General features: G+C 42.7%; 1 protein-coding gene across 1 annotated transcript; it reads left to right on the top strand.

The window, feature by feature from the left end:
* Nucleotides 1-4,114: 4,114 nt before the first annotated feature.
* CHRNA1 (cholinergic receptor nicotinic alpha 1 subunit) lies at nt 4,115-14,709 on the top strand. The gene is made up of 9 exons (XM_073304750.1): nt 4,115-4,154; nt 6,711-6,856; nt 6,961-7,005; nt 7,490-7,599; nt 8,114-8,309; nt 8,854-9,091; nt 10,373-10,596; nt 11,950-12,189; nt 14,521-14,709. Exons 1-9 carry the CDS (start codon nt 4,115-4,117, stop codon nt 14,650-14,652), a joined length of 1,371 nt encoding a protein of 456 aa, XP_073160851.1. The 3' UTR covers nt 14,653-14,709.
* Nucleotides 14,710-25,816: the final 11,107 nt, after the last annotated feature.

Genomic DNA, 25,816 nt, shown 5'->3' with positions numbered 1-25,816 from the left:
GCAATTCAGCTAGCACCAGAGTTAAACCCTAGTCCTGAAATAGGAACCCTAGAAGCAGCCGAGTCTAAGAAGATGGCTTGAGATGAATTTGGTATCTCATTGTTAATTTCTTTATTAATAATCAAAACTCCAGAAAGGGGGCAGACTTTTGATTCTACATAGTTTTACACAAGAGGGCTGAGCCATGTCTGATATGAAAACTCCAACTTTTGAATTTCCTGATGTTGGCTAATTGAATTAGCCCATAATATTGCACTAAAATAGGCATTTGCGTGAATTAATGCAGTCATCCCCAAATATTTTTGTCTGCATCCCCCCTTATCTGGTCCGTAGTCCCCCAGGAACCACGCTCTAGAGCTGGGGCTGGGAACAGGGCCGCAGTCAGGAGCGGAGCCAGCGCTGCAGCTGGGGCCTCAGCTAAGAACAGGGCCAGGAGCTGGGGGCCACGGCCAGAAGCTGGGCCAGAGCTGTGGCTGGGGCAGGAGGTGAGGCCAAAGTGGAGCTGGGGGCAGAGCAGGGCTGGGTGGCACTCCCTCCCCACCCCCCATGGGGACTGGTCCGGGCCCTAGTGGGCCCACTGGAATGTTCCTTTGCAGCCCCCTAGGGGTCCCACCCCACAGTTTAGGGACCACTGAATTAATGTTTAGTCCTTGTGCTGTTCTTAAAAATACATTGGAAGGAATGTGAAAAGTGCATTCCGATGGGATCTCAAGGTTGTTAATTCTTTGACTGCGTCTCCTGTTGAAAATATGTATTTCCTCTGTTTTGGTTTTCCTGGTGATTGTTTGTGATAGTTATCTCTTAAATACCATTGATGTGCCCACTGCATCTTTTCTAACCATCTGTTGCCACCTGCTGGTGATATTATTGAGTTGCCAGACTAGAGTGTGATGGTTTCCAGCAGAAAAGGTATGCCATACTGTATATAACTAGGGGCAATCTGGTATCAAACACATGGCAAATGTACAAATTACTTTTCAAACAATCTGCCTTCTGTTATCAGAGAGCGCCATAATCTACTGTCACCAACAATGCCATTTTTCGCATATCAAACTGAATTAAACACTGTTAAGGTGTTCTTGGTTTACAATTATATATGAAGTAAACAAGCTTCTATTATTTATTTCTCAGCTCTTATCCCCCTTCATTCTCGTGACGGTATAGCCAGTTACACTGGCTTAATGCTTTTATACACAAACACATGCACTGAATACCCCCACCCCCCGTCTCTTAAATGATGGATTGCACTGCAGATCCATGTGAATTAAATAGCCTGAGTTAAACCATGTAATAGAAGTGGTTTGGAGACAAAGAAACCTACCCGCCCCTTTTCCCTGCCCTGTTTGAAATTATCTTTATTCCTTTTTTTATTTCATTTCTGGTTCTCATGTCAACAAGTGACATAGATGAAGCTGCCATTTCGCCTCGTCTTTCTGTACCATTTCTTCTCCTCCATCTCCCACTATAGTTCAGGAAGTGACTACCTGCAAGTGTGCGTATGAATTTTTAATGTTTTCTAAGTCAAAGTCCGTGTTCTCCAGCATTCCACCAGAAACATTTAATAATCAGGCTGAAACCAGTTTAACTTGTAAACTGATTGTTTACATTATGCTGGCGCCCTTCTGCAGTGAAGATTTACCTTCAATACCATCAGTTCATTGTGGGGGTTTTGAACTCAGGCCTGCTATTATTCACAAATTCAGATAAAAATGTAAAATCCTAAATTCAGACAATATTGAGTTAAAATTCTTCTTTATAGCCTGCCTGGATGGGAGCCATCACTCCATTCTATTCACTTGCGTGGTTAAAGCACCCTAGGCCATGGCTCCATCTGAGATTGGGGAGGCAGTGCTGAGGGACCAATGTCTCAGAGACCAAAAGGCTGAGGTTAGGTGGAAATAAGTCAGAGCAGGATTTAGCTGTCTTCTATTAGCAAATGATTTTTGTAAAGCATCTTGAGGCTTTGAAGCTGAAAACAGTTTTCTTAGCAAACTATGGAAACCAGGTGTTGTATTGCATCTCTGTAAATCCAGATAAATTCCCACCACTGCTCTTTTCACTCCTGTCTGTTTAGTTTCACCAAGACAATAACTAGTCATACTACATTGTTAACAACAAACAACTTTCATTTCTCTCAGTGCATATTTAAAATTCAGAGTTCAGCTGGCCTGAGCTTCTGGAGGGGAATTTTTTGAATCCAGACACTCTGCCAGCTAAACTCCACCCCCCTTCCATTCAGGCTGTGGGTCCCTATAGGTCTTTTTTGAGAAAACTACTCTTGCAACATCCTTCAGATGTGGACCTCTGACTTTCAACCAGTAAGTTATAGCTAGCTATCCCACGTACAGCAGTTTGCTCCAGAAATAAGGACTCTGTTTTGAGGTCTACACAGCTGCATGAAAAGTAAGCCATGCTGAGCGCACAAATTTTCTGCACCACTTACACATTCCATGTCTGGCTGATTCCAAACAGAACACAATAGTATAGCTAGGCTTTTTGGAATGGTTGAACCTTATGTTATCCCAGACCTATAATAGGCATAAGACAATGGTAATTTTTTGACTGCCTCTGTTTGGGACTGAACCTGCCATTCCTAGCTTGGATATGCAAGGAATGCTGGGACAGACAAAATGTGCATCTCTGAAGCTGCGTGGTTAAGATTCCAGTGATATCATCATGAATTTGTATCTTTGTGCAGTGTTACGCTGGGGGTTGGGTGAAACTTGGCTGAAGCTGGTGGGTATAATGGCCACCTTTCATTTGGAAGAAGCAGTTAATAATCATAGAGGCATAGAGTTTAAGACCAAAAGGGACCACAAGATCATCAGGTTTGACTTCCTGTATGTCACAGTCCACCATTACCATCCAGTACCTACACATTAAATCCAACAATGGAAATGAGACCAAAGGAAATGAGATCCATAAGAGACTAGACTACTATGTGCCACAGGCAGATTATAGAAGGAACTGGGTGTCTGAGGGCCCTGCAATGGCAGGGAAATGATTAAGTGAGATATTCACAAATAATCCTGGTAAGAGACCCACATCCACACACTGCCAATCTGAGCTGGGGGAAATTCCTTCCTGAACCAACATATGGCAATGAGTTAGGTACCCTGAGCATGTGAACCAGAGCAGCCAGCCAAGCACCTGAGTGAGAATACTCGGTGCCACCTCAGAGCCCTGGCCTGCTCTGCCCTGTGTCCCATCTCCAGTCATGACCACCCCTGATGCTTCAGAGGAGAGAGGTAAAAAAACCCCTTCCATTGAGGAAAAAATCCGCAGTTAAGCTTCTTTTGGAGTAAGAGAGCTAAAACAATAGGAGCCACCAGCCAAAACACAGGCCGAACACAAGGCCAGTCAGCACCTGAGCTATGTGGGCAGAGGGCTTTCACTGAGGCTGAATGCAAACACACACAGCTGGGTATTGTTTTGGTGGAGCTCTGTGTGAGATCAGATGCAGTGAGAAACACCACAGAAACAAGCAGGAAGGCAAAAGTAAGCACCAGAGATGTGCTTGTAGCCTGGGAGAAAGCTAAGTGAGAGAACTTTTTGGTAGAATGCTGGCTGGAAAAAGAATCTTGAAATACTGAGCAAGGAAACTGTCTCCTGTTGTTTGATTCCTACTTTGTACAAAATCCTGTGTCCTTGAACATTCTTTGTAAATAGGATTGCATCAAAGAATATCTGACTCCAGCACCAATTTCTCCTCCTCGCTGAAACTGACAAGACCCCAAATTCAGCTAACCACTCAGGTCAAAAAAGATTATGTGCAGCTGAGGGTTTTTTTAGGTTGGGAGTATTCTAGTTAATCCTTACTTGGACGCTAAGTTACTTTACAAACAATCTTCCTTTTACCATGGAATGTGTTATGCTTAGAAAAAAATATCCCACTGTAAACCAGAGAAGATGTTTGACTGGGCAAATATAGCATGTTGCTGTTCCTGCACTCTCAGCTGTCATTCCCATAAGCAGGTGGTGTAAAACAATAGCTCAGCAGTCACATTTTCCAAGCTGTGTATCAGGAAGCAGCAGAACCCTCCTCAGTGCGAGACTGTGAAGACTTTGAGGTCCCCGCTAGTCTGTGTGTCTAGCAGAGACAAAAGGCCACACAATGAAGTTCCACTACACACCCCTCCTCTTCTTTTGCTCAGGTAAGCTCATTTCAACAGTTGGTTCATTTTTGGTTTGGTTCATTGCTTAATGTGTGGCCCACTGCTCCTTGTGTATAACGTGAACTGTGTTAATAAAGCTTTATGAACTTGCAAGGATGACATACAAAATTAATAAAATACTGGCTTCTAAGTGCAATGATATCAGTTTATTCACATTTGAAGACTGAACAAGTGGAGAAATATTCAGATGATTTAATCACAGTATGCACTGGGTTCAAAAGGCGAGCTGCTTTCTCCCCTCTACATTTGCTGCTTTTTTTCTGCCATGTGCCATGTTTTAGCACAGAACAAAAAAGACTTTGAAATCTTTGGGGATTTTTAGCAAATATGGCTTGAAATGCAATATACTTAACAAACATTTTCATTTATTTGTGGGGAATACTGATAAGGATACTGAATTGATTGGCAGCTGCATGTGTTGTGCTGGGACCTATTAATAATTCCAATTAAACTGTCCCCTAAGAGATTAAGTATTTTGTAATCTTAAATATTTTTCACCAAATTAAAAAAATTGCTATATTCCTACCAAGACCTATTAGAATAGAACTGTAGGAAGGATTTTGTTAATTGGATTAATAGAAACCAGTGTAACTGTTGACCTAAATATGACTCTGTGATCATAACATACCGTCTGAAACATGACACCCAATACTGCCCTTCCTGTCAGTGGAAACAGGAGCTGTTTGTCTGCAGCAGAATGTGATGTAAACTTCCGTGTTTTGCCATCCAAGCATCTTAATAGCAAGAGTTGTGTCATTTCAGTAAATCTGATCCATTTGGAGAAAAGAATTTCATACAGTACAAAGCAGCTGAGACCCAGGAGCAGATTACAGCTGGATCCTCAGATTCCCAGCTCAACTATCTTAAAGGACCTGAGAGTAAATCAATTAGAAACCGAGCAAAATCCTGGCCCCACTTTAGTCAATGGCAACACTCCAATGGACTTAAATGAGCCAAGATTTTGCCCTAAGAACCTGTTCAAGAGTCTGAGCTCAGAAAAAGGATTTTCAGAAGTGCTAACCTCTGACCTAAATCTGCTCCCATCACAGTCCATTCCTGTTGCTGGATGAAAAGATCACTGGGAGCAAAACAGGCGGCTCTGCAGAGCCAGCTTCGCCTTCTATGCTGCTACCTTTGATACTGAGTACAAGGAAACATGTTGTGCCCTTGTAACACTGCATTAGCCAGGCTGCAGTATGGTCCCTTGTAGGTAGTGGAATTTAATTTAACGCTTTCTCAATCACATGACACACCCCACCTATTTTCACAAGTAGTTTTATTATGTGTACTCTGCCAGTGTGAAGAGAATGAACTGACTTGTAAAAATACGTTGTTATTGAAAATGTCAAGTTGATAGCAGCTTCTAGATGTAGCAAAGGGCTTTAGCATTGTATGTTATCCCTCTCCTAACTTGTGAGGATTTGGGTTTCTACATTATGCAAAATCTGCAAGGGCCATTTTTACATACCAACTGTTCGCTTTCACTATGACCTGAAGCAGATGTACACAACCACTTTCTAAAGAAAAGATGAAAGTATGTAGGAATAAGACTGCAAGATGACCGATCCCTTGTGGCTCTCTCAAAAATGAAATGGGAACTCATCATGAGGGTATGCGATTGATCAAAATAATTTCTAAAGCAGATTTTTTTCTGTATATGTCTGCTCACTGAAAGCATGAGTGAGCAAGATATGGGAAGAGGAAATGGAATCAACATTAAATAAAGATAAAGTGTTAGGTCTATCTTGTCTGAAGTCACACGAGCCTTTTAATTAAGAGGGAAAGCCTGTTTCCTTTTCCATGTGGATTTGAAATGACTGTCTTGCATGCTGTTGCACTTGAAATTCAGATATAAAACAAGATGAAGCTGGATCAGTCAACAGATGTACACAGGGAGCAGATTGCAGGAACATAGCGTTAATGTCTTCTTAACCACACAGCCATGCTGAGAATCACTCCCAACAATTCCCAGCATTCAAAGCTTAGCATAAGCTTACATAAATAAAAAACAACCAACAAGCCACAAGGTGGCACTTTTAGCTAAACATACTAACATTATTTGTGCATATTCTTTAAACCTCCCGTGTTATGGGCAAGGACAAGAATGTGGATCCAAGAAAAAAGATGCAAGAAATGCCTGGCAATGAGTCTTCAGTTTGCCTAACTATCCAAAAATGCAGGGTGAGATAGGTTTTAGGAGTTTCATGAAGCCTGATTCCAACTTTGATGGTGGGAGTTCTTGATGTTTGTTGGTCTCCTGGATGGAACTGTATGTGTTTTGAATGATACTTACTCTTGCAAGCAAATATTACTCAGAATCAGAATTGGTTATCATCCCTGATGACTATGAAACAGCCTAAGACATGGTCTACAAATAAAAAGAAACAATGAAATAGTAAATAAGCTTTGTTATGGTTAGAGTCCCTCACTAAACTGGCACAAGACTTTGTATCAGTAATATTTGCAGGATGTCCTTACCAAGATTGCAATATACTCTATCACTGTCTTACGGATGACATATTTGCTGTTCTGTAGCTGGTCTGATCCTGTGCTCTGAACATGAAACTCGTCTAGTTGAAGATTTATTCAAGAACTACAACAAAGTAGTGCGCCCAGTGGAAGATCATCGTGAGGCTGTTGTAGTCACAGTTGGGCTGCAGCTTATTCAGCTTATTAATGTGGTACAGTATGAATGATGATGTTTAACTGTGTTTATTTATATGAGCTCATCAAACGTTTCTTCTGAATAAGCTTTTTCCCTAAACTTTCTGTTTGTTTTTTGAAGGATGAAGTAAATCAGATTGTAACAACCAATGTACGCCTGAAACAGGTAACCTCTGAATCTCATTATTCTTGCTATTCCAAAGCAAACCAATGCCCTGGACCTAATCAGGAATGTGCTACTCTCCAGACATAAATATTACACGTACAACATTTTCTGTTATGGTTTCCTGAAGCAGCTTAGGCAGATGGCAGAACTGATTGATGATTTCTTTATACAGTCCTGGAACCTTGAAGTTCCATTGAACAACATGGAGCTCCTGAAAAAAGACACTTTGCATTTGACAAGATGTCCTTCTCTGATATTGTTTCAAACAGCAGATTTGTGTTACAGTTATTTTAGATTATTGAGGTAATCATCATGTATTGTTTGAACATATATAAGAAAGCAGCATTGGTAGAAGGACACATACAGTACTTTTGTGCCTATCTACATGTATCAATGGTATGACAGTCAGTAGATCTTGGAAATATTTTATTTAGTTCCAGCAATACCAATAACAGATTTCCACTAGCTAAAATTCTTCTTATAGCAATGGACGGATGTCAACCTAAAATGGAATCCAGAAGAATATGGTGGGCTGAAAAAAATTCGTATCCCATCTGAGATAATCTGGCATCCCGATCTTGTTCTTTATAACAAGTAAGTAGTGCTAATGGTACAAAAACTCTGCATAGAGCCTCATATAACAAAAAAATACAGAATCTGAAGTAGAGGAAGGGGACCAATGATCAGCCTGGTGTTTTTTCAATACCTATTTGAACACTTCATATGTGTCTGAATGGCTAGCCGAGCGTCACTTGGATTAGTAAATGGAAAAGATCGGGAGAGAGAACGTCTAAAACAGGGTCTGAGACAGTTATAGTAAATCCAGTGCAGGACAGAAAACCTGTCCATCTTTTGAACATCAAGACCAAATTCTTGGCACGCACGCCTCCTCATAACCTAATGACAGGGGAGTTACACCCTGATATTTCAGATCTGAATTTGACTCATAGGTTTTATATTCAATGAGCCAAATTCTCCACGCAGTTACTTCAGAGCAACCCCTTTACCCAGTATATACCCTTTCCAAGTTTCCTTCAGATAGATACTGTATTATATGTATGTCAGTTATGCTATCCATGTCACTGTTAATTTCCTCTTCCTTTTGCAGTGCAGATGGTGAGTTTGCTATTGATCAATTCACCAAAGTTCTTTTAGAACATACAGGCAAGATCATCTGGACACCACCAGCAATTTTTAAAAGTTACTGTGAAATTATAGTCACACACTTTCCATTTGACCAGCAGAACTGCAGTATGAAGTTGGGCACTTGGACGTATGATGGTACAGTGGTTATCATAAATCCGGTATGAATCAACTTTTTAAACTAGTAGACATTGAATATTTTAACCTGAATTCTTTTTTCACACACCTTTTTTCTTTCTTTTTTTTTAAAGTCTCAGGTTTAAATGTTAATTGTAAACTGCTCTGATTGAAAAATAAACAGGTACTAAATTACTGAAATTATTAATTACTGATGCCAAAATATAGAGTGTACTACCAGCAGTATTCAGCACTACCGGTCTTCTAGAGCTATTCTGCACACATTTAGTGCATAAACTTCATTGTCAACAGCATGGCTAAAACTCAGAGAGCCAACTCCTCAAATTGGCACAGTTCCATTGACTTCAGTACAGCTATGGCAACTCTTTGTTAGCTGTAGTAGTATTAAGGCTTAGTATTAGGATACAGCCACTAGATTGTGATTACACATGTATCAGGATCTCACTCCTGGAACAAAGAGTTCCCTCAATCATATACATTGTTTGTCTCTCTTTCTCCCTCTCTCTCATTTTCTACGATTTATTGGTCAGTAGCTCTAATATTGAAATATACTATTTATACTGTCAGGAGAGTGATCGCCCAGATATGAGCAACTTTATGGAGAGCGGCGAGTGGGTGATGAAAGATTACCGGAGCTGGAAGCACTTCGTTTACTATGCCTGTTGCCCTGACACCCCATATCTGGATATTACCTACCACTTCCTTATGCAGCGCTTGCCTCTCTACTTCATTGTCAATGTCATCATTCCCTGTCTGCTCTTCTCGTTTTTAACTGGGTTAGTGTTTTATCTGCCCACTGATTCAGGTATGTGCATTTATTACATTACTGTAATAAACTCCTGATTCCTCAAAGGAAAGAGCAATAACTAACAATTAAGTCAATGGGACCTGTCAGGATCAGCCCCTAAAGTGATGGACGCTATAAACCTAGCTGAGAAACAGTTTAAACTCTAAAACTGCTATTATATAGGCCTGACCCAGCTCCCTTGGAAATCAGTGGTAAATCATTCATTCAGTTTCACTGTGAGCAAGGTTCAGCTGATTGGTTTTGTGCCTTTGAAATTAATGTATTGAATATGTTAATAAACAATCAAAGGGTGACACTGGAAACCCTGATATAGCATGTTTGGTTAGGGGATTGTTTTAGCCATTAGCTTCTGTGATGGCATGAATAAATATATTAAGCAGCCCTGGGCTCTTTCTGTGCTCTCTAATCTGAGAAAAGCACCTATTCACTGCAACCATTTCCTGGTGCTTAATTTGTTTTTAATCCATGCCAGAATTTTGTCCCTTATCCTTGGTTGTTTTTTTCCTTCAATTTCCTTTTATGTAAGGTCTTATCCGGAGCTTTTTTTAAAAAAATGCTTGCCACTGGACTGAACAGAACAAAATGAATGTTCATTGTGCTTTGTGGTTCAGTTTTGTCATCCTGAGTTCTAAATAGGGTTGCCAACCCTCCAGGATTGTCCTGGAGTGTCTAGTAATTAAAGATTAATCTTTAATTAAAGATTATGTCATGTGATGAAACTTCCAGGAATACGTCCAACCAAATAGGCAACCTTAGTCCTAAAGGAAGTCTCAAATACCGACTGAGCTCTAAGGCCGTGTGCTCTCTTGTCCATTCAATCAGCCCCCGGTGAGGCTGCCATTTATCCAGAGCAAAAAACAAAGCCACCCAATGGAGCTGAGGAAATCAACCCAAAGGCGCAAGCCCTGATTAGAGGCTGAGTTTACTCACTTAACTCCTGCAGCACATACTCATGCTCATAGCAAGTGAGTTGTCAGTACCTTCAGCCTGTCCCCAGTCCCAGTTTTGTCCCGGAAAACTCCAACTTGATGCTGGGGGCTTGATCCTAATTTGATCCCTCCACAGTGGCAGAAGAACATGAATGACCAGCCAGGTTTGCTGCTTCTTGTGATGCAGGGAGATATAAAAGTAGTCCTGATGTATAGGTATACATTCAAGTATCCAAAATGTACCAACAACCAATCATCCATGAAATCACACTCTATTTCTCTCCCTGATTAACACCCTCTGCACTGTACCACATTAATGGCAGTGTTGTTGTTTTGTTCTGTGTGGCAGGTGAGAAGATGACTCTGAGCATTTCTGTTTTGCTGTCTTTGACTGTGTTCCTTCTGGTCATTGTGGAGCTGATTCCTTCTACTTCAAGTGCAGTGCCCTTGATAGGCAAATACATGTTATTTACCATGGTGTTTGTCATAGCATCAATCATCATTACCGTCATTGTAATCAACACCCACCATCGCTCCCCAAGTACCCATATTATGCCACAGTGGGTGAGGAAGGTGAGAAGGATTATTTGTGAATTTCTCTGCTTGAGCAGCGCCTTAAATATTTCACTCTGAGGTTTATGTGTTAAAAATCTCAAGATGTTGGGAGGAATTTCCTAATCCAGATAAATCTCAGGGCTCCCTGGCTGGGCTGCAGAATCACTCCTTTAAGTAGCAAAATTGCCTGTTGTTGGGTAGACTATCAGAGGGAAAAGCCAACACCTGGAGGCAGATGAGGCAAAACAAAGTGGCAGCTGTGGACAGAGAAGGAATTAGGTAGGTTGCTTATATAGCTGTTTATGGGAACTGACAGATTATCAGGCTGCATGACTCCTGGCCCAGCAAGTGGCCAACTCCATCAGCCAGCTGCCTGCTCGGGTGTTCATTGTGGATCCACAGAGTGGAGCTCAACTGGGGCTCCCATGACAACTCCTCATCCCATTCCCTACTCTTCTATGAACCAGCATTATTCCACAGCTGTTGGGAAGGGAGGGAAATCTTCCTCTCCAACTTAAATGATGGCCACCAGACCTTACCAAGACTCATGGCAAAGTTGTGGGTATGTCTCCACCAGGGGAACCCAGACCATCTGTGGCCACTCCTGCTAGTCTTTCCATTACCCAGCTTGCATGAACTGGCATTAAACTATGTAGGCCAGACCTACCACATACAGACCTATATCTTTAAAATTGCTCCTGTGTTGCAGTAGAAATTCTTTTTTTTTTTAATGGAACTTTAAAAAATATTATTTTATCAAATCCCTGCAAGGCAGAAAATCCCCTGCAGAAAGTGAGGAATTTTAAAAGGCCATGTCTGTACATGCTGTGTGATCAGGAAGAAAAACCTCCACTGATTTAAAGAAGGTAGTGAAAATCTGTGTTTATGTAAGTGAAACAGGATAGCCAACAAGAAGAAGGGACAAGCAAAAGCAGGCCAAAAGGATTTCTCTGCAACAATTCTAGACAGTGTGGGCCAGATCCTCATTTGGTGTGTATCAGCATAGCTCCATTAAAGTCAGTCAAGTTACGCCAGTTTATGCCAGTTGAAGTTCTGGTCCTGGGTGTTATACTCTGGTTATGGTTGGATCCTGTTAAATCAGTATACATTTTATATAGCAGCAAGAAATTGTTTCTTGAAAATGTGTGAGAGGCGTGTGTATGATTCAGTAAGCTCCAGGGCCTCAGATTTATACAGGACAAGTAAAGTGTGACTAAGGCTTGGGCTGTGACATACTTTCAAACAGGGAATTTCTGGCAAATCCAGGAGAGGAGATTATTTGGTAGTTAAGAATGTTGTGCCTGCTTTTGTTTGTTGTAATGCCACATCAGTGAGACAATCTCCCTAAACTAATACAATTTCTTTTTTCAGGTCTTTATTGACACAATCCCAAATGTTATGTTTTTTTCAACAATGAAACGACCATCCAGGGATAAACAAGAGAGAAGGATTTTTACAGAAGACATTGATATTTCGGAAATCTCTGGAAAACCATGTCCTGCTGCCGTCAACTTCCACTCCCCACTTACCAAAAACCCAGATGTGAAAAGTGCCATAGAGGGAATCAAATACATTGCTGAAACCATGAAATCAGACCAAGAATCCAGTAATGTAAGGCATTTTTTATGTGTGATTCATCCTTCGCTTTTAAAATAAGACACTTTATTTTCTGGGAATAATAAATCTTTCCATTTCTCACAAGTACACCCCAAACATAGTTTCTGCTGTATCAAAGAGCCCTGTTATTCCCTGATGCAATCTGTAAAGAATTATAAATAAAAGTTACAGATGACAATTGAGTCTTTGAAAAAAATTATGCACTAAGATTTTCCAAGTGTAGTACATGAACTCAGAGAGGAGTGAGTACGGATAATTAGAATGGTTTCAAGGAAATTAACAATATTCCCAAACAGATTCCTAATGTATTTCATGCAGGACATTTTCCTAATATAATAGGCAGTTTGCAGTACACTCAAAGCTGGGAAATAAACCTTAACAAAACTCCATGCTAACAAGAAACATTTTGATTTCACCACCTCAGATCTTACATGTGATATGCAAATGTTAATTCCAATTTTGGTAAGCTTTGATTTTGTGGACTCAGTGCTCCAAATAATTCCTATAGGGGGGCACATAATAAGCATCTTTTAGAACCAACTGGCCTTTTCTACTGTACCACCGAAATGAAGGCTTAGACAGCATTTCCCAGGAAAAGCTAGCTTTGCCCCTCTTCTGTAGAAAGTTAAGTATAACTTAGTGCTAAAACCCTTATTTATAACGCCTGGTTATATACTTCTGTCCTGAGTCGTTTCTAATATTTGGAGGTTAACTTTAATACTAATACAGCACTTATCATTTTGAAGGATCCCAGAGACTTCTCAATTATATACAAAAAGCACCACTGAGATGCAGATGTTTCTGGATGGGTGGCGGCAGCAGCTTGAGCTTGGGGCTTGTTGATGAGAGAATTATTTTGGGCACCCCCAATTTAACTAATTCATTTTGAGCCACAATATGAAAAAAAAAGCACAAAATTCTCACCTGAATGTTCGACTGCAACGGAAATGCTGGCTCAGCTGAGATAGTTAGAGGTTCAGTCAAATACTCCAGTTTGCATCTGAGTTCATTTTGTGGGTGAAAACTGCACCTGAAAAAAGGGAGGCCCGACCTCAGCTCTTTTGAAGATTTGCACCTCATTTGTAAAAAAGGCTCTTTGAGTCATTGCCAGCCTTTTGAAGTGGAGCTCAGCTGTCTGTGTGGTCTGTGCATCATTTCTAACATTTACAAAAGGTTTCCAAGGCAAATTGCAAAACCAAGCCAGGGGTTGTAGCCATTCTGGTGAAATGTAGCACTTATGAAGTACTTGAAAATAGTAAGTGATTATCACAGTCCCACTGGGAACTAGGTAAATCTAATAGTCAGTTTTACAGATGGGGAAACTCAGGCAGAAAGGTTGGAAAAGCCTTAGGTTACAGAGAGTCATTGTCATAGGCAGTATTAGACTGTATGATTCCTATGTGCCCACTCCCATGCTTGGCACACTACTCTGTGCTCACTCACACTGCTTGTCTCCCCACAGAAGTTGCTTAGCAAAAGCCCCAGCTCTGAGCAAGTAGCTTGGAGGTTCTTGTACTGACAAAGCCAGCTTGGGCACCATTGTCCCCCACAACTCTGAACTGAGTTTGGCTCCCCACAAAAATCCAGGGGCCTATAGAAAAGGGTGTTGTGTCCCAAAGGTTGCTGGGTGGACAAAATGGGGACCATGAACAACCTAAAACCTTTAGGAAAAATGGTGACTGGTTTTGAACAGTCACAATTGGCATACACTTTTAAGGCTCATTTTGCAGTCTAAAGGGTATTGAGGTTGATTTTCAAAAGAGCCTGAGGGATTTAGGAGCACGTGTTCCATTAAAAGCCAATTGGAAGGTGCTTTGAAAATCTTCTTTATTTAAATTAAAACCCAGGCTAGCTTTGATATTTATAAGTCCCCACAATCAGGAGTAAGCCTGTGGCCAAATGTTTGCAGTGCTCTGAAATGCCCACTTTGGCAGCTGTCCGCACACGGCAGAGTGGTGTGTGGGAAGGGGGTGGGTGTTCAAGAGTCTTGGCTGAAAACACCACGGCAAATCTCTGCTCTTACAAAATGAGCAATATGATCTTTTAACCACTGTAGATCACACAGGACCTCTGTTCTTAAGGCCGCTGTTGAAAGGAAGGTTGAATCATCCCTTAATTTGAATTTGTGAGTCCGGCTAGCATAGGCATCGCAGACCACTAACTTGTCACTTCAAAGAAAGTGAATATTTTTCCATAATAATATTAGAAGCCAGAGAAAAGCTTTCCTTTGCACAAGACAGTAATTGCCCACACTTCCATATCCTGCCTTGTAAGGAATATAGCTCTCGGGAGGTTCTAACTGTCTCCTCTTTCTTTCATGTCCAGGCTGCAGAAGAATGGAAGTTTGTTGCAATGGTAATTGACCATCTTCTCCTTGGTATCTTCATGCTGGTTTGCATTATTGGAACATTGGCCGTGTTTGCTGGTCGTCTTATTGAATTAAATCAAGAAGGATGAACATTAAATCTAAAATGTGTACTATCCCTGGCCAGGGTTAGCACATCTTTATTCACTTTGTAGGCTTTTATTGAATACATTTCATTGTTCTACCTGTTGTGTTCTTCCCAGCTGTCTGAAGGTTGCACAGCTAAGAATCACTTCCCATGGGGAACAAATAAAGGAAAAATTAAAATGATTTTTCCACACTTGGCATTTCTGAGCCACTTCCTGGTGATGTCTCTTTTGTCAAAAGAAAAAGATCTGTGCCACTGACAATGTGAAAATGCTATGGAAATGGCTGTAAACCAGGTTCTGACCCTTTTTAATAATCTTAAAAAACATTAATGTATAAATAGAATGTTTAACTTTGAAACATATTAAGGGCCAGATTGTGCCCCAGCTGCAGCCCATGTCAATAAAGTCTAACTGATTATAGGATTCTTCACTTCATGTTTTATCTGTGCTTTAGATCATTATCTAAACTTAGCTTTCAAGCTGGTTTTAAATCTCTGATATGTGGTTTCTGTATTGGCCATGTCACAAATGACCCTTCCATTAGCAAGAGAGGTGCCACCAGCAGAGGGCTGTAAAATTCCATTCTTAAGTGTGACTTTCAACTACAGGTGACTGTGTGAAAAGTGCTTCTGCCCCTGGAAACTCTGCTTGGCTCAGCAAGAAGGGGGCAACTTTCTTTTCAGGTGTTGTTGGTGGAATCCAGCTCAGTACAGGTGATCCGCACAAGACCTCCTTGCTGCCAAGTCCTCAAGGAGCCACGTGCAGGAAGTTTCACAGGTAGAGCAACTGTGCAGAGGTAATGTGCACCCAGTGTTCACAGAGCAGGTCTCTGTGCCTGTCCCAAATAGCCTGCACAAAAGGAAGCTGTTGGAAGCACACCAGGAGCCAGGTCAGTGTTTAAAGTGGTGATTCTAAACCACTTTAAACTAAACCACCAGGGCGTGGCCACTTTTGGCTGAAATAATGGGTGTGGAGAGGCTGCTCACGGGCTGGTGTCAAGGATTCCTTCCCTTGCCCCACCATAGAGTTTCCTGAGAAACTAGGTGTAGTAAGATCTATTCCTTGGTCCCAGATCTCCTGTCCCCCTGCATGCTCACTCCCCCCTTCCAACCTCAGCCTTCTTTCTAAGAGTGTATCTCTACTTCGAGCTGCGGGTGTGATTCCCAGCTCGAGGCGACATACCCGCACTAGCTCTGATTGACTGAATACATTAAAAATACTGGGTGGCTGGGGCAGTGCGAGAGAAGTATGTACCCGTCCAAGGCAACAGGCATGTACTCAAGGCTAACCCCTCCTGCCATATGCACTGCTACGGCTATGTGCTGGTTTTAGCACACTATCTCGATCAGAGCTAGTGTAAATTTCCTCCATCTGGAAATCACCCCCACCCCCAGCTATAAGTGTCAATGTACTCCAAGATGTAGTCATGCTGAGGAGGTAACTTATGTGCTTGTAGCCCCTTTGTGTCTGTGATTTCTCCAATTAATTCTTGGCCTGTAGATTGTTCCCCATATTCAAAATTCCAGCTGTGTTGACACACCCATGGGTAACATGGAATTGTTTCTGTTCCTTTACTGTATGAGAGCCATTCTTAGAAGCAGATTGTGGATACTTATATTTCTGAAATCAACATTTGCTCTCAATGAACATGCTCTAATGTTGGCCTAAAATGTTGTGCCATTCCTGCCTTTAATATGTTAACTGGGATATTCTCTGAAACTAACACAAAAGGAGTGTGCACACAGGGGAAGGAAATCCAGTTTCTTTTTGGATCAGGTAGTCACAGCATGTGTTTTGATGTTTCCACACAGCTGTGTTGCCAAAATAAGAACAATACTTCACTGTGGAGAATGGGAGCAGGTTAGCCCATGGCACTAGGCTACAGAACCTCTCAGCTTTAGGTCGCTGGTTGAAATCTAGATCAATTGTGTAGTGACTTATTCATTAGCATATGGTGGCTGTTGTTTGGCCTGTGTACAGGCCCAGCTTTGTAATTTTGGGGGGTGAGCATGATCCTGGGAGGGGAATCAGGCCATGATTTTGCTTCCCCTTGTAGTCCTGGTGCTAAATAAGGAGATAGGGCCAGCTAGTAAATTGCCGAGCTACAGCAGGATGTCAAGGTGCTATGCAGCCTCCTTTTTCTCCTTGTGCTTAACCCCAGCATTGTATTTTTGTGAAATGTTATTCTCCCTTAAATATGTTTTCTAAGGGAAAAATACTCAAGCAGGCCATTTACAAAGTTAACGTTAAAGAAGCAAGACGTGTGTGATGTACTACTAAAATCACCAATGCTGTCATTATTAGTTCATTTGCTCAAGGCTTGTGATATGGGAAAACCCTTGGACCGAATTATCATTCTACCCCTGTTCCTACTAGGTCAGGAATAAGGCAAATTGGCATGGGAACTTGCTTTGCCACTATACTGATCGTACTTGGTCTCTGGATAGACAGAGGACTCGTGCTTCTCACTGAAGCGAGCTTGAGAACACTGGAGACTAAGTCACATTAGACTGCTCAGTATCTCTATATACAGCCTGAAGATGTTTCTTTGTAAAATGTATCTCGGAGGAGACTTTAATATAATATTAAGTGACAAAATGGTGAAATAAAAATACACCATTTTGAATAACAATAATAAACCAGAGCAAACGTGCTACTACTCAGATAAGTTAGACAGCAGCTCCATCCTGTGGTAAGACTGAGTACTGTTGCTTTAGTGAATGTGAGCCATTTCCGAAATATTTCCTATTGTAGGGATTTTTTTACTCAACGTTGAACTGATGTCGGCAACAAGCATCTGTTCACTAGTTTTGGTGATACACTATTAGGCTTGAAATTCTCCCTCTGCAGCCTATTTCTCCTGAATAATGAATAGAAATGAAGGGGAAAGGACTGATATTAATTACTATTCATTCAAGACAGCGGCCAGGCAGGTAGTATTGCTATCTTAATGGTGCTGAAGAATTTGCTGCAACTTTAACAAAACAACTCTGAATGTTCTATTGCTCTGCAAGAGTTATATTGTGTGTTTGCACGGTATAGACATTTGCAATATACTGTGGACTAAATTCCTCCCTGCTTTAATAAGTAAATCTCTGCCAAACAAGAGGTGGTGGAAGCTCAACCCGAAGGGGGAGGGCGAGGTTTGGGTATGGGGATCTGAGCGGAGGAGGGTGCTGCGCAGAGGGAGCTCAGGTTCTGGCAGTGACAGGGGGCAGGGAGAGAAAGGGGTAAACACTCACCTTGACCTTGGAGGTGCACAGCCAGCCTAGGAAGCAGCACACTCAGGCACCTGCCGCAGAATGATGTCCACACTCCCTGTCCCAGAGCAACCGCCCATCTAGCTTCCCATGCTGGCTGCTGCTTTTATACAACTGGCAGAGGCTTCTGCCCTGGAGGGGAAACAGGCCTCCCCCATACCCAAAATGACTCAGCTCAGCCTAGCTGTCCCTTCCAAGCCCAACCCAGCTGCACCCCCACCTCCAGGGACTACCTCTCCCTGTCAGTGAGCAGCCTGGGCCAGAGGAGGAGCAGGACCCACGCTGCCCTGTCTTGTGCCCTCCCAAGTACAGAGGAAATATTGCATCACCCCCCACAATGTTTCCCTCACTAGCCCCCACTCAGTTCTGCTGCCCCAGTGCCAAACTGTATGCTCAGTGTTTTCTGGCTGACTGTTGTTTTGGTGAGCTACGGCCCCAAAACACAACTAAATAAGCTTGCTGTCTGGACTAGAGTCCTGCTATTTGCAATACTCCACCAAGAGTTTTCACTACCTGCTCTTCCCTATTGAAATTATTTGAGAAGGAAGGGAAACTCCAAAGTCACATCTTGTCATTCTCCCACTCCGTGGTACCATTGAGTCTCTTAGCCCTATAAACCACCCCTGAGAGTTAAGTATCAAGGTGAGGTAGGTCTCTGGTGGCATGGTAATAGGGCTAGCTGTACTTCTGACCTCTCTGTGGTCACTGAGTATGTCTTCACAGGTCTCAGGCAAAGTACACAGGGTACTGTAGTCGAACAGCCAGTCTATCTAGTCCAGTGCTTATCCAGCAGGTCTGACTAGATTGGGTACCTGCAGCATTCTTCCCTTTGAGAGCTTGTGACCAGCAGTGAAAACAGTGACCAGACAGCCTTCTTAAAACATTGTTTGTTCTTAGCAGTAGGAACAAAGCATTAAACCTAAAAAAAAAGGAGGATTTTAATATAGCAAAAGGTCTACACATCTATCTGACCTTGAATCAAGCCATCCTCTTGATGGGGACCCCAGCATGTCTAACTTCTCCCAGACTCTCCCACAGCAGGCTGTAGGTTCTCAGACTCAAAAGGCTGGCTCTTGCTTTGAGGGAGTGTGTGTCTCTTGAGTCTTTTGACCCCTTCACAGACACCGATTTATTCCTGGGGGAAACCTGTCTGGCAAACCAGCAGGAGGTTGCACAAGAGCATCAAAACAAATAGCTCTTGCATTGTCTCATGAATGTGTGCTGAGAAATATACATCAGGGTTCACCTTCCCCTTCCTGGGTGCATTTCCTGACAATCCTGTAACTGAATTACCACAATATATGCATGCAGCAGACATCACAAAAACCCCACACAATATTCATAAATTATGACAAGCAGTGCCAAATCATCACAGCTGGTATTAGTGATTCCACATCCTCCCTTGGTGGCTTGTACCACTGCCCACGGGTTTGCTTCTGTTGGCAGACGCAGGGCACAGAGCTCAGTTTATAGTCACAGACTAACCCAGAGTAGGCTGTGGCAATTCAAAGCTGCCACAGCCAGGTAGCCCTGTCTCAGAAGCAAGCAGTGCCAGCCATTGGTTACGCGCCTGTTGAGGGATCTATTCTTTTTCCATTTTAGATTAAATACGTTCTTCTAACTCTAACCAAAGAAGGGGGCACCCCAATTCTCTTAAGATGTGCCTTGCTAGGAATGAGTTATACTTTGTTCCCCCAAAAGTCCCTAGAGGATATTGAGGCTATAGGAAAGTGTCCAGTTTGTACACCCAAAGAGGCAGTGATGGGCTCTGAGCTAGTCTCCCTGGTACAAAGGGGCCATCTCCACCATGGTCTGAGGAAGTAGACTCCTCATCAGCCTCTGAGGTTGGATGATATGTATCCTGACCTGAGCATGCCCAGCAGCCCAGCGGGGTGCCTGCCCATTGCCTCCCACTGCTAAAAGGTGGAGAGAAGATATTATGTCCCTTCACAGGGATTTGAGCACTTCTATAACCATGCTCCTCCAGGCTCCCTGGTAGTTGCTGCTGCTAATGAAAAAAAGAGACAGGACACCAGGCCTCTACCCCCCCCCTAAAAAAGCAAAAAAAAACAGACTTATTCAGCAGGAAGGCTTATTCCACAGGGAGTTTACAGCTTGTGATCATGAACCAGCTGACTCTGCTGGGTTGATAGGATTTATGTCTGTGGGATAATATCCTGAAGTTCAAAGCCAAGTGCCCTGATCAGGCAAAGAAGGAGTTCACTGCTATGGTAGATGAGAGCAAATTTGTTGCCAAAACAGCACTGCAAGCGAGCTTGGATGTGGTGGACTTTATGGGCTCAAGCTCTGGCTTCTGCCATCACTGTGCAGTGTTCATCTTGGCTGCAGTTGTCAGGTCTTCCCTGGGAGGCAACAAATGATTCAAGACCTCTCATTTGAAGGCCCCTGGTTCTTTCCCAATAAGACAAATGAGACCCTTCATAGTGTTAAGGTTTCCAGGGCGACCATCTTAGGATTTATACATCAGCTACAAAAGAAAATCATTCTACCCACAACAGTCCCAGCTGTTTCAGCCCTTCTTGCTGCATACCTTGGACTTATCTAAAAAGAGGAGCAGAAGTTACAAGACTGTCGTCCTCCTCTCCTACAGCTGTCAGTTCTTCTAGGCAAACTAGTTCCTTCAAACTATCATTTTTGACCTGTTGGTTGAGAGCAGTTTACCACTCACCAAAGTACCATCTTTCCCCACGCCAATTTTTGCCAACTGCCTATCCCGCTTCCTGAGTGCTTGGACCTCCATCACCATGGATCTGTGGGTCTTAAGCACAGTGGAGCTGGGACATACCCTTCAACTTACTTCTATCCCCCCATTGCCCCATCCCTCTACAGAGACCCCTCTCTTGGGAGAGTGCTACTTCAGGAGCTCTAGGCTCTTCTCCTCCTGGGGGTCATAGAGGATGTTCCCATGTCATTCAGAGGGAAGGGATTTTATTCCCATTACTTCCTAATCCTAGTCCTGAATACAAAGGGGAAGTAGTGGCATGAGGCGCTCATGCTGCCCCAACGGGTACTGCTGAGAGGAAACTCTCCAACAACTGAGCACAAGGTGCACACACCCTACAGTGCAACACATCTCAAACAACAGGTAAAGAAAAATCGGTAACTGTTTTATCTGACTCTCCAGACTAACAAGAGTGCCGATCTTCTGAGTAAGAAGGTGCCATTTGCACAGTGAGGAGTACTGTAAGTTAACTGACCTGCACTTTTCATTTTCATCCTCTTGCTTATTAAACTGTTATTGTTCCCTTTAATCCTTTGCTTGTAGTACTCCTTCATGTGCTTTTGACGTTACTCTTCCATATTGTCAAGGCTGAATCCCCACTCTGTCACTCCAAGTACAGAAGGTGAGGGCCTGCAAGGATTCTAAAAATTAATACTGGCCACTCCAGGCTTGTATTAAACTCCTAAGATTACAGCTTTTCTCTGACCTTGGCTTGGTAAACACTGCCACCACCCAAATGCAAAAAAAAACCAAAAAACCCTTTGAACCTAGGAAGGAGCACTTGGGAATTCCTTCCTGGGGGGTACCCTCAAGCCCTTTCACCCCCCTCTCTCCTCCAGGGAAGAGCTGAGAAAGAAAACAAAGGAAATTAGCTGTTGCCGCCAGCTAGTCAAACAGCATATGAACAAATATGTTAGGACACCAAAAATCCAATCCTGTTCTTAAAAAAGGTAAATTTTATTAAAAATAAAAAGAAAGAAAATACATCTGGAACTTAGGTTTTTGCTAGATTTTAAAAGAGCAATTCCAAAAATCAAGCACCCAAAATAGCTTTCTTGGGGGTTCAGCTTAAAGGTTACAAGAAAACAAAAGCATCTGGGGTGAGCACCGAGGAATCCACGAGCCAATAAAGAATAAAAGAAATAACCCTAATCGTGTCTTTCTAGACATTCCCTAATTTTACTTACATATCTGAGGCTTCAGATAAGTAGGTTCGAGGTCTGAATTGATAATCTATAATTATACCTGGTTTAAAGCTGCTTACTGCATTGCTGCTTCACCCCTGCAGCCCAGAGAACAACAGACAAAGGGAAAGTTTCTTTCCCAATTTTAAAAAGTTCTACCTTCCTATTGGCTCTTTTGGTCAGATGCCCACTTTTTTTTTTTTTCTTCTCTACCTGGGGGACTTTTTAACCCTTTACAGGTAAAGCAAGTAAAGAACAGCTACCAAAAGGAGTTTTACAGCCAACTGGCTGGCTGGGTGTCCATCAAAGGGAGCTATCCCCCCACTTTATTTATCACACGTCCTTAATTCAGCATCCCCTTGTCACTTTTCTAGTCTACCTTATTTTTGGTATGATTCTTTTTCTACTTTCAAAGGCTCTTTTAACCATATTGGCCACTAACTCTTTCCCCTATGCACTTAGATTACTTTCTAATGGTGCTTTCTTGGATATTTTGCCCCCAGAAATTTCCAGCCATCCTGAATGTGTCTTCTTCTTCAGCAATTACTCTGTCCAAGGGACCTGACCCATTAACTTGAGGGGTTTTTTAAAGTCTACATCTTAAAAAGGCCATTAAAGAGTTCCAGAGGATCATTTCCAGTGCTGCTTGTGCCTGGAAGCAGCAATCAGAATGGGCTGCTGCTCTTAATATTCACAGTGCAAATAAGCTAAATTTGACGGCCTTATTTAACTTCCTCAGCCAGTTGTACCTCAGCCATGTGACATGCAGCTGAGTTGAAGTGGATATGGCAGAATGAGCAGGGAAACAACAGCAGCCTACTCTAAAAGCCTGCTTATGAGCTCAGATATGCCAAAGGTTGGAAATATTTCCTTCTGAGCACTCACCCGGGACCAGTGATTGGAAAAGCTTACTGGTCCTGAAAGCATTCGTCCAGGTCCTGCCAAAGTGGTTCTGGCTCTGTCAGGTCATGAGCTATTAAACATTAGACATTAAAAGACAGGTGTCACTTGATAATCTGAACACAGTGCAATACATTGGTTTTGAATATTAGTGTCTTAAACATTCTCAGCATTCCCCCAAAGCTTAAGATTCTATTTGTTCCTTTGCTGTGGTTGCCTGAGAGGCAATCTGAGTCTCATGATGTTGCTGAGTAAGCAGTTTCTGTTTCCACATTTAAAAGGAGCCACAGAGACGCACTGAAATTAAATGGAGAAAATACTGGATTTAAGGATGGGGGTGGGGAGTGGAGGGAGATAATGGGACTTTAAGAGGGACGTATGTGGTGCATAAGCATTGAGCTGGTTCTCTGCCTGGCGGGGAATTTCACCACTAAAGAATTTGTTTTCAGATGTGGTGATCTTTACAATATCAGACTTCACAGCTGTCGTTGGTCTCTCGCATTAGCACTGCTTTTGATATTGGTCCAGAATTTAAGATAGCAAGACCCAGGTCTGAGTAATTTTTGATCACCAGATAGCCACACATGTATCATCAACACATAGATTTGTGTAGGAATCTGAGCAGTGCTCAGTAACTCACTGCGATCCTGACACCCTAAATATATGCTTTGAGACAGCTAGCCATCCTCCACATTTGTGCCTGGTGTTACAACCCTGGAGGAGTTCCCCATGGTGGACACTCACCAGGTTGCTGTACTTGGATTCATTCACTGGACCCATGTGCTCTTAGGCAGTTGGGGATGGATAGAGTCTAGGAACAGTTTCTGGCTCTGGGCCTCTAGGGATGCAGATATTCTGGCTAGCACTCCCTTTCTGAGAGATAAGGACTCCACAGTCCAACTATCCAGACTCCAAAACTAGAACCAGCTCTTCCAAGCCTTCCCACCAAACCTGTGGACCCTCTGGGTTACTTTGCTTTCACTGCCAGTCCCAAAGAGAGAAAGGAACACAACAGATTTTGCAAAGGAATTTCTAAACCAATCACACTTTACTCCTAGACAAAGCACAGGAGATATGCAGATCTATGGCAAAATAACAAACACCTGCACACAAAACTCTGCAATGTCTTCACTACTTCTACAGCCCTTTGGGTTTTGGTCTGTACATTCAAGAGTCCCGGACCACCACCACCACCACCTCCTCCTCCTCCTCCTCCTCCTCCTGCTGCTGCTGCTGCTGCTGCTCGCCTTACAGTTCTAGTCTTCTCTCAAAACAGCCAGGGAGAGAGCCTTTTTTTAATACATTTTCAGTCCCCCTCACACCACTCCAGATGACTTGCCTCAGTAGCATCAAGTCTCTCATTAGCTGCTCCATTTCTTGGTTACAAGTCTATCTGGGAGAACTGGTTCCTTTGAGCAGCAGCAAGCTTATTGTCCTAGGGTGCCTTAATTTGAATGGGAGACCCTCCAGGTTAATGACACTTGATTGCTCTGCATTGTGAGTCATCTGCTAAGTCCTCCTGGAATCCTAGTCTAAGATGGAGGTAAAAAGGCAACATTGAAGGCACAGAGCAGCATACACTCAAAAGGGCATTCACAAAACAAAATGAAGTTTGTAGTTTGATATAGACATGGACAGACATAATCTGTCACATGTCATGTGACTAAACAGAGAGGATCTTAGTCTTACACCCATTATTCATGTAGCCTCCTTTCCTGTCCCCCTTTCATAGGTATGGAGGGCGTTACATGCATCAGAATCAGTGCAGATCTGCTGATGGTAGGGGGAGGTTTTGTGGAGCCCACTTAGAGCAGGCACACCATAGAGCCCGGCTTTGTGGGTGAGGCTATATTCATAGGTACATGCAGTGTGTCTGAGGGGTGGGCATATGGTGAAACTGGGACAGGCTAATGAAATTTGCGACTGTTTGGATTGACCAGACACTGACCATGCAGAGAAGTGCACAAGGGCTGTCTATGTAGGCTACTCAAGACTTGTGAACCTGGGATAGTGGCTTCAGAGCTGCATAAGAGGGTGAATTCTTTCCCATTCCCTCTCCCTGTGGATTCACATTTCCTCCAGCCCAAGTACTTAGGCTGGGTGCTGGGAACAAGATTTTCACCAGAGTCTCAAATGAGTTGATCTGAAAAAAAGTATCTTGATGTAATTTACTCCATACACATTGTGGAATAAACATCTCATGAGTTCCCTCACATGGACAGTCCATAGGGAACAATTTACCTACATCAGTTTTAAACTGCTTTGAGCTAACTCAGTGACCCAAATGCAAAATCTGGTACTCAGGAGCCTCATGTGGATTTGTGACCCTCTTTAGCGGTCCTTGTGTTTGTGAACCCCGAATGGCTGTAAACACGTATCTGCTTTTTTCACTTGTGAGCTTTGTAATATGGATAATGTTCTTCATGTGTGAATTAATCCAACTATAAATGGGGAAAATAGACTTTTCTCTGTTTAAACGTTGCAGAGCACTATGTGTGTAATGATACAACAGCATAGAAATGGCTTATAAACGTGTTTGAGGGCTTTGCAACATTATATAGCAATACTATTCCACTAAGTGAGGTGATACTGCTTTGGTTTGATAGGAATGCAGCATGCCACATGATAGTGCAGCCCTCAATACTGTCTTGGGGTAACTACTAATCTCTTGGTGAAAGCATGAGCGTAAGACATAACTGGTTTGTTCAGGAACCAGAATACCCAATCTTTGGTCTCATAGTTCTATGAACTTTTGGGCATACATAGTCCTGAGGAATCCAGAATGTATTCAGATTTCTTATTTCCCTGTATGTCTTTCGGCAGAAGCCATGGCTATGCCTTTTTGATGAGGTGTCCACCCCACACAAGGCCTAAAGAGGTTTAGGTGGCTAGATGGGGCAATTAACTGCCCAGGCTGCACCTGGAGGAGGACCCAGGGAGTAGGAATTAATTAGCGAGGAGGCTCAGCTGGTCAGGAACAGGAGTGGCCTGTATGAAGCCCAGGAGCTGAGAGCAGAAAGGGGGCTACAGGGAATTAGTTTGCAGATATTCCCTGGGTGAAGGGAAGTGTATTTGGGACT

Source organism: Lepidochelys kempii, chromosome 11, assembly GCF_965140285.1.
Source record: "Lepidochelys kempii isolate rLepKem1 chromosome 11, rLepKem1.hap1, whole genome shotgun sequence".
Lineage (NCBI taxonomy): Eukaryota > Metazoa > Chordata > Testudines > Cheloniidae > Lepidochelys > Lepidochelys kempii.
The sequence above is the reverse complement of the archived record's forward strand: the minus strand, read 5'-3'. Positions and strand labels throughout refer to the sequence as shown.

Excerpts from the sequence above, each read along its gene's own strand:
- CHRNA1 (XM_073304750.1), top strand. The coding sequence starts at position 4,115 with ATGAAGTTCCACTACACACCCCTCCTCTTCTTTTGCTCAG. Across the intron at positions 6,857-6,960 it reads TTATTCAGCTTATTAATGTG|GATGAAGTAAATCAGATTGT; the intron begins GTACAGTATGAA and ends TGTTTTTTGAAG. Across the intron at positions 10,597-11,949 it reads TGCCACAGTGGGTGAGGAAG|GTCTTTATTGACACAATCCC; the intron begins GTGAGAAGGATT and ends TTCTTTTTTCAG.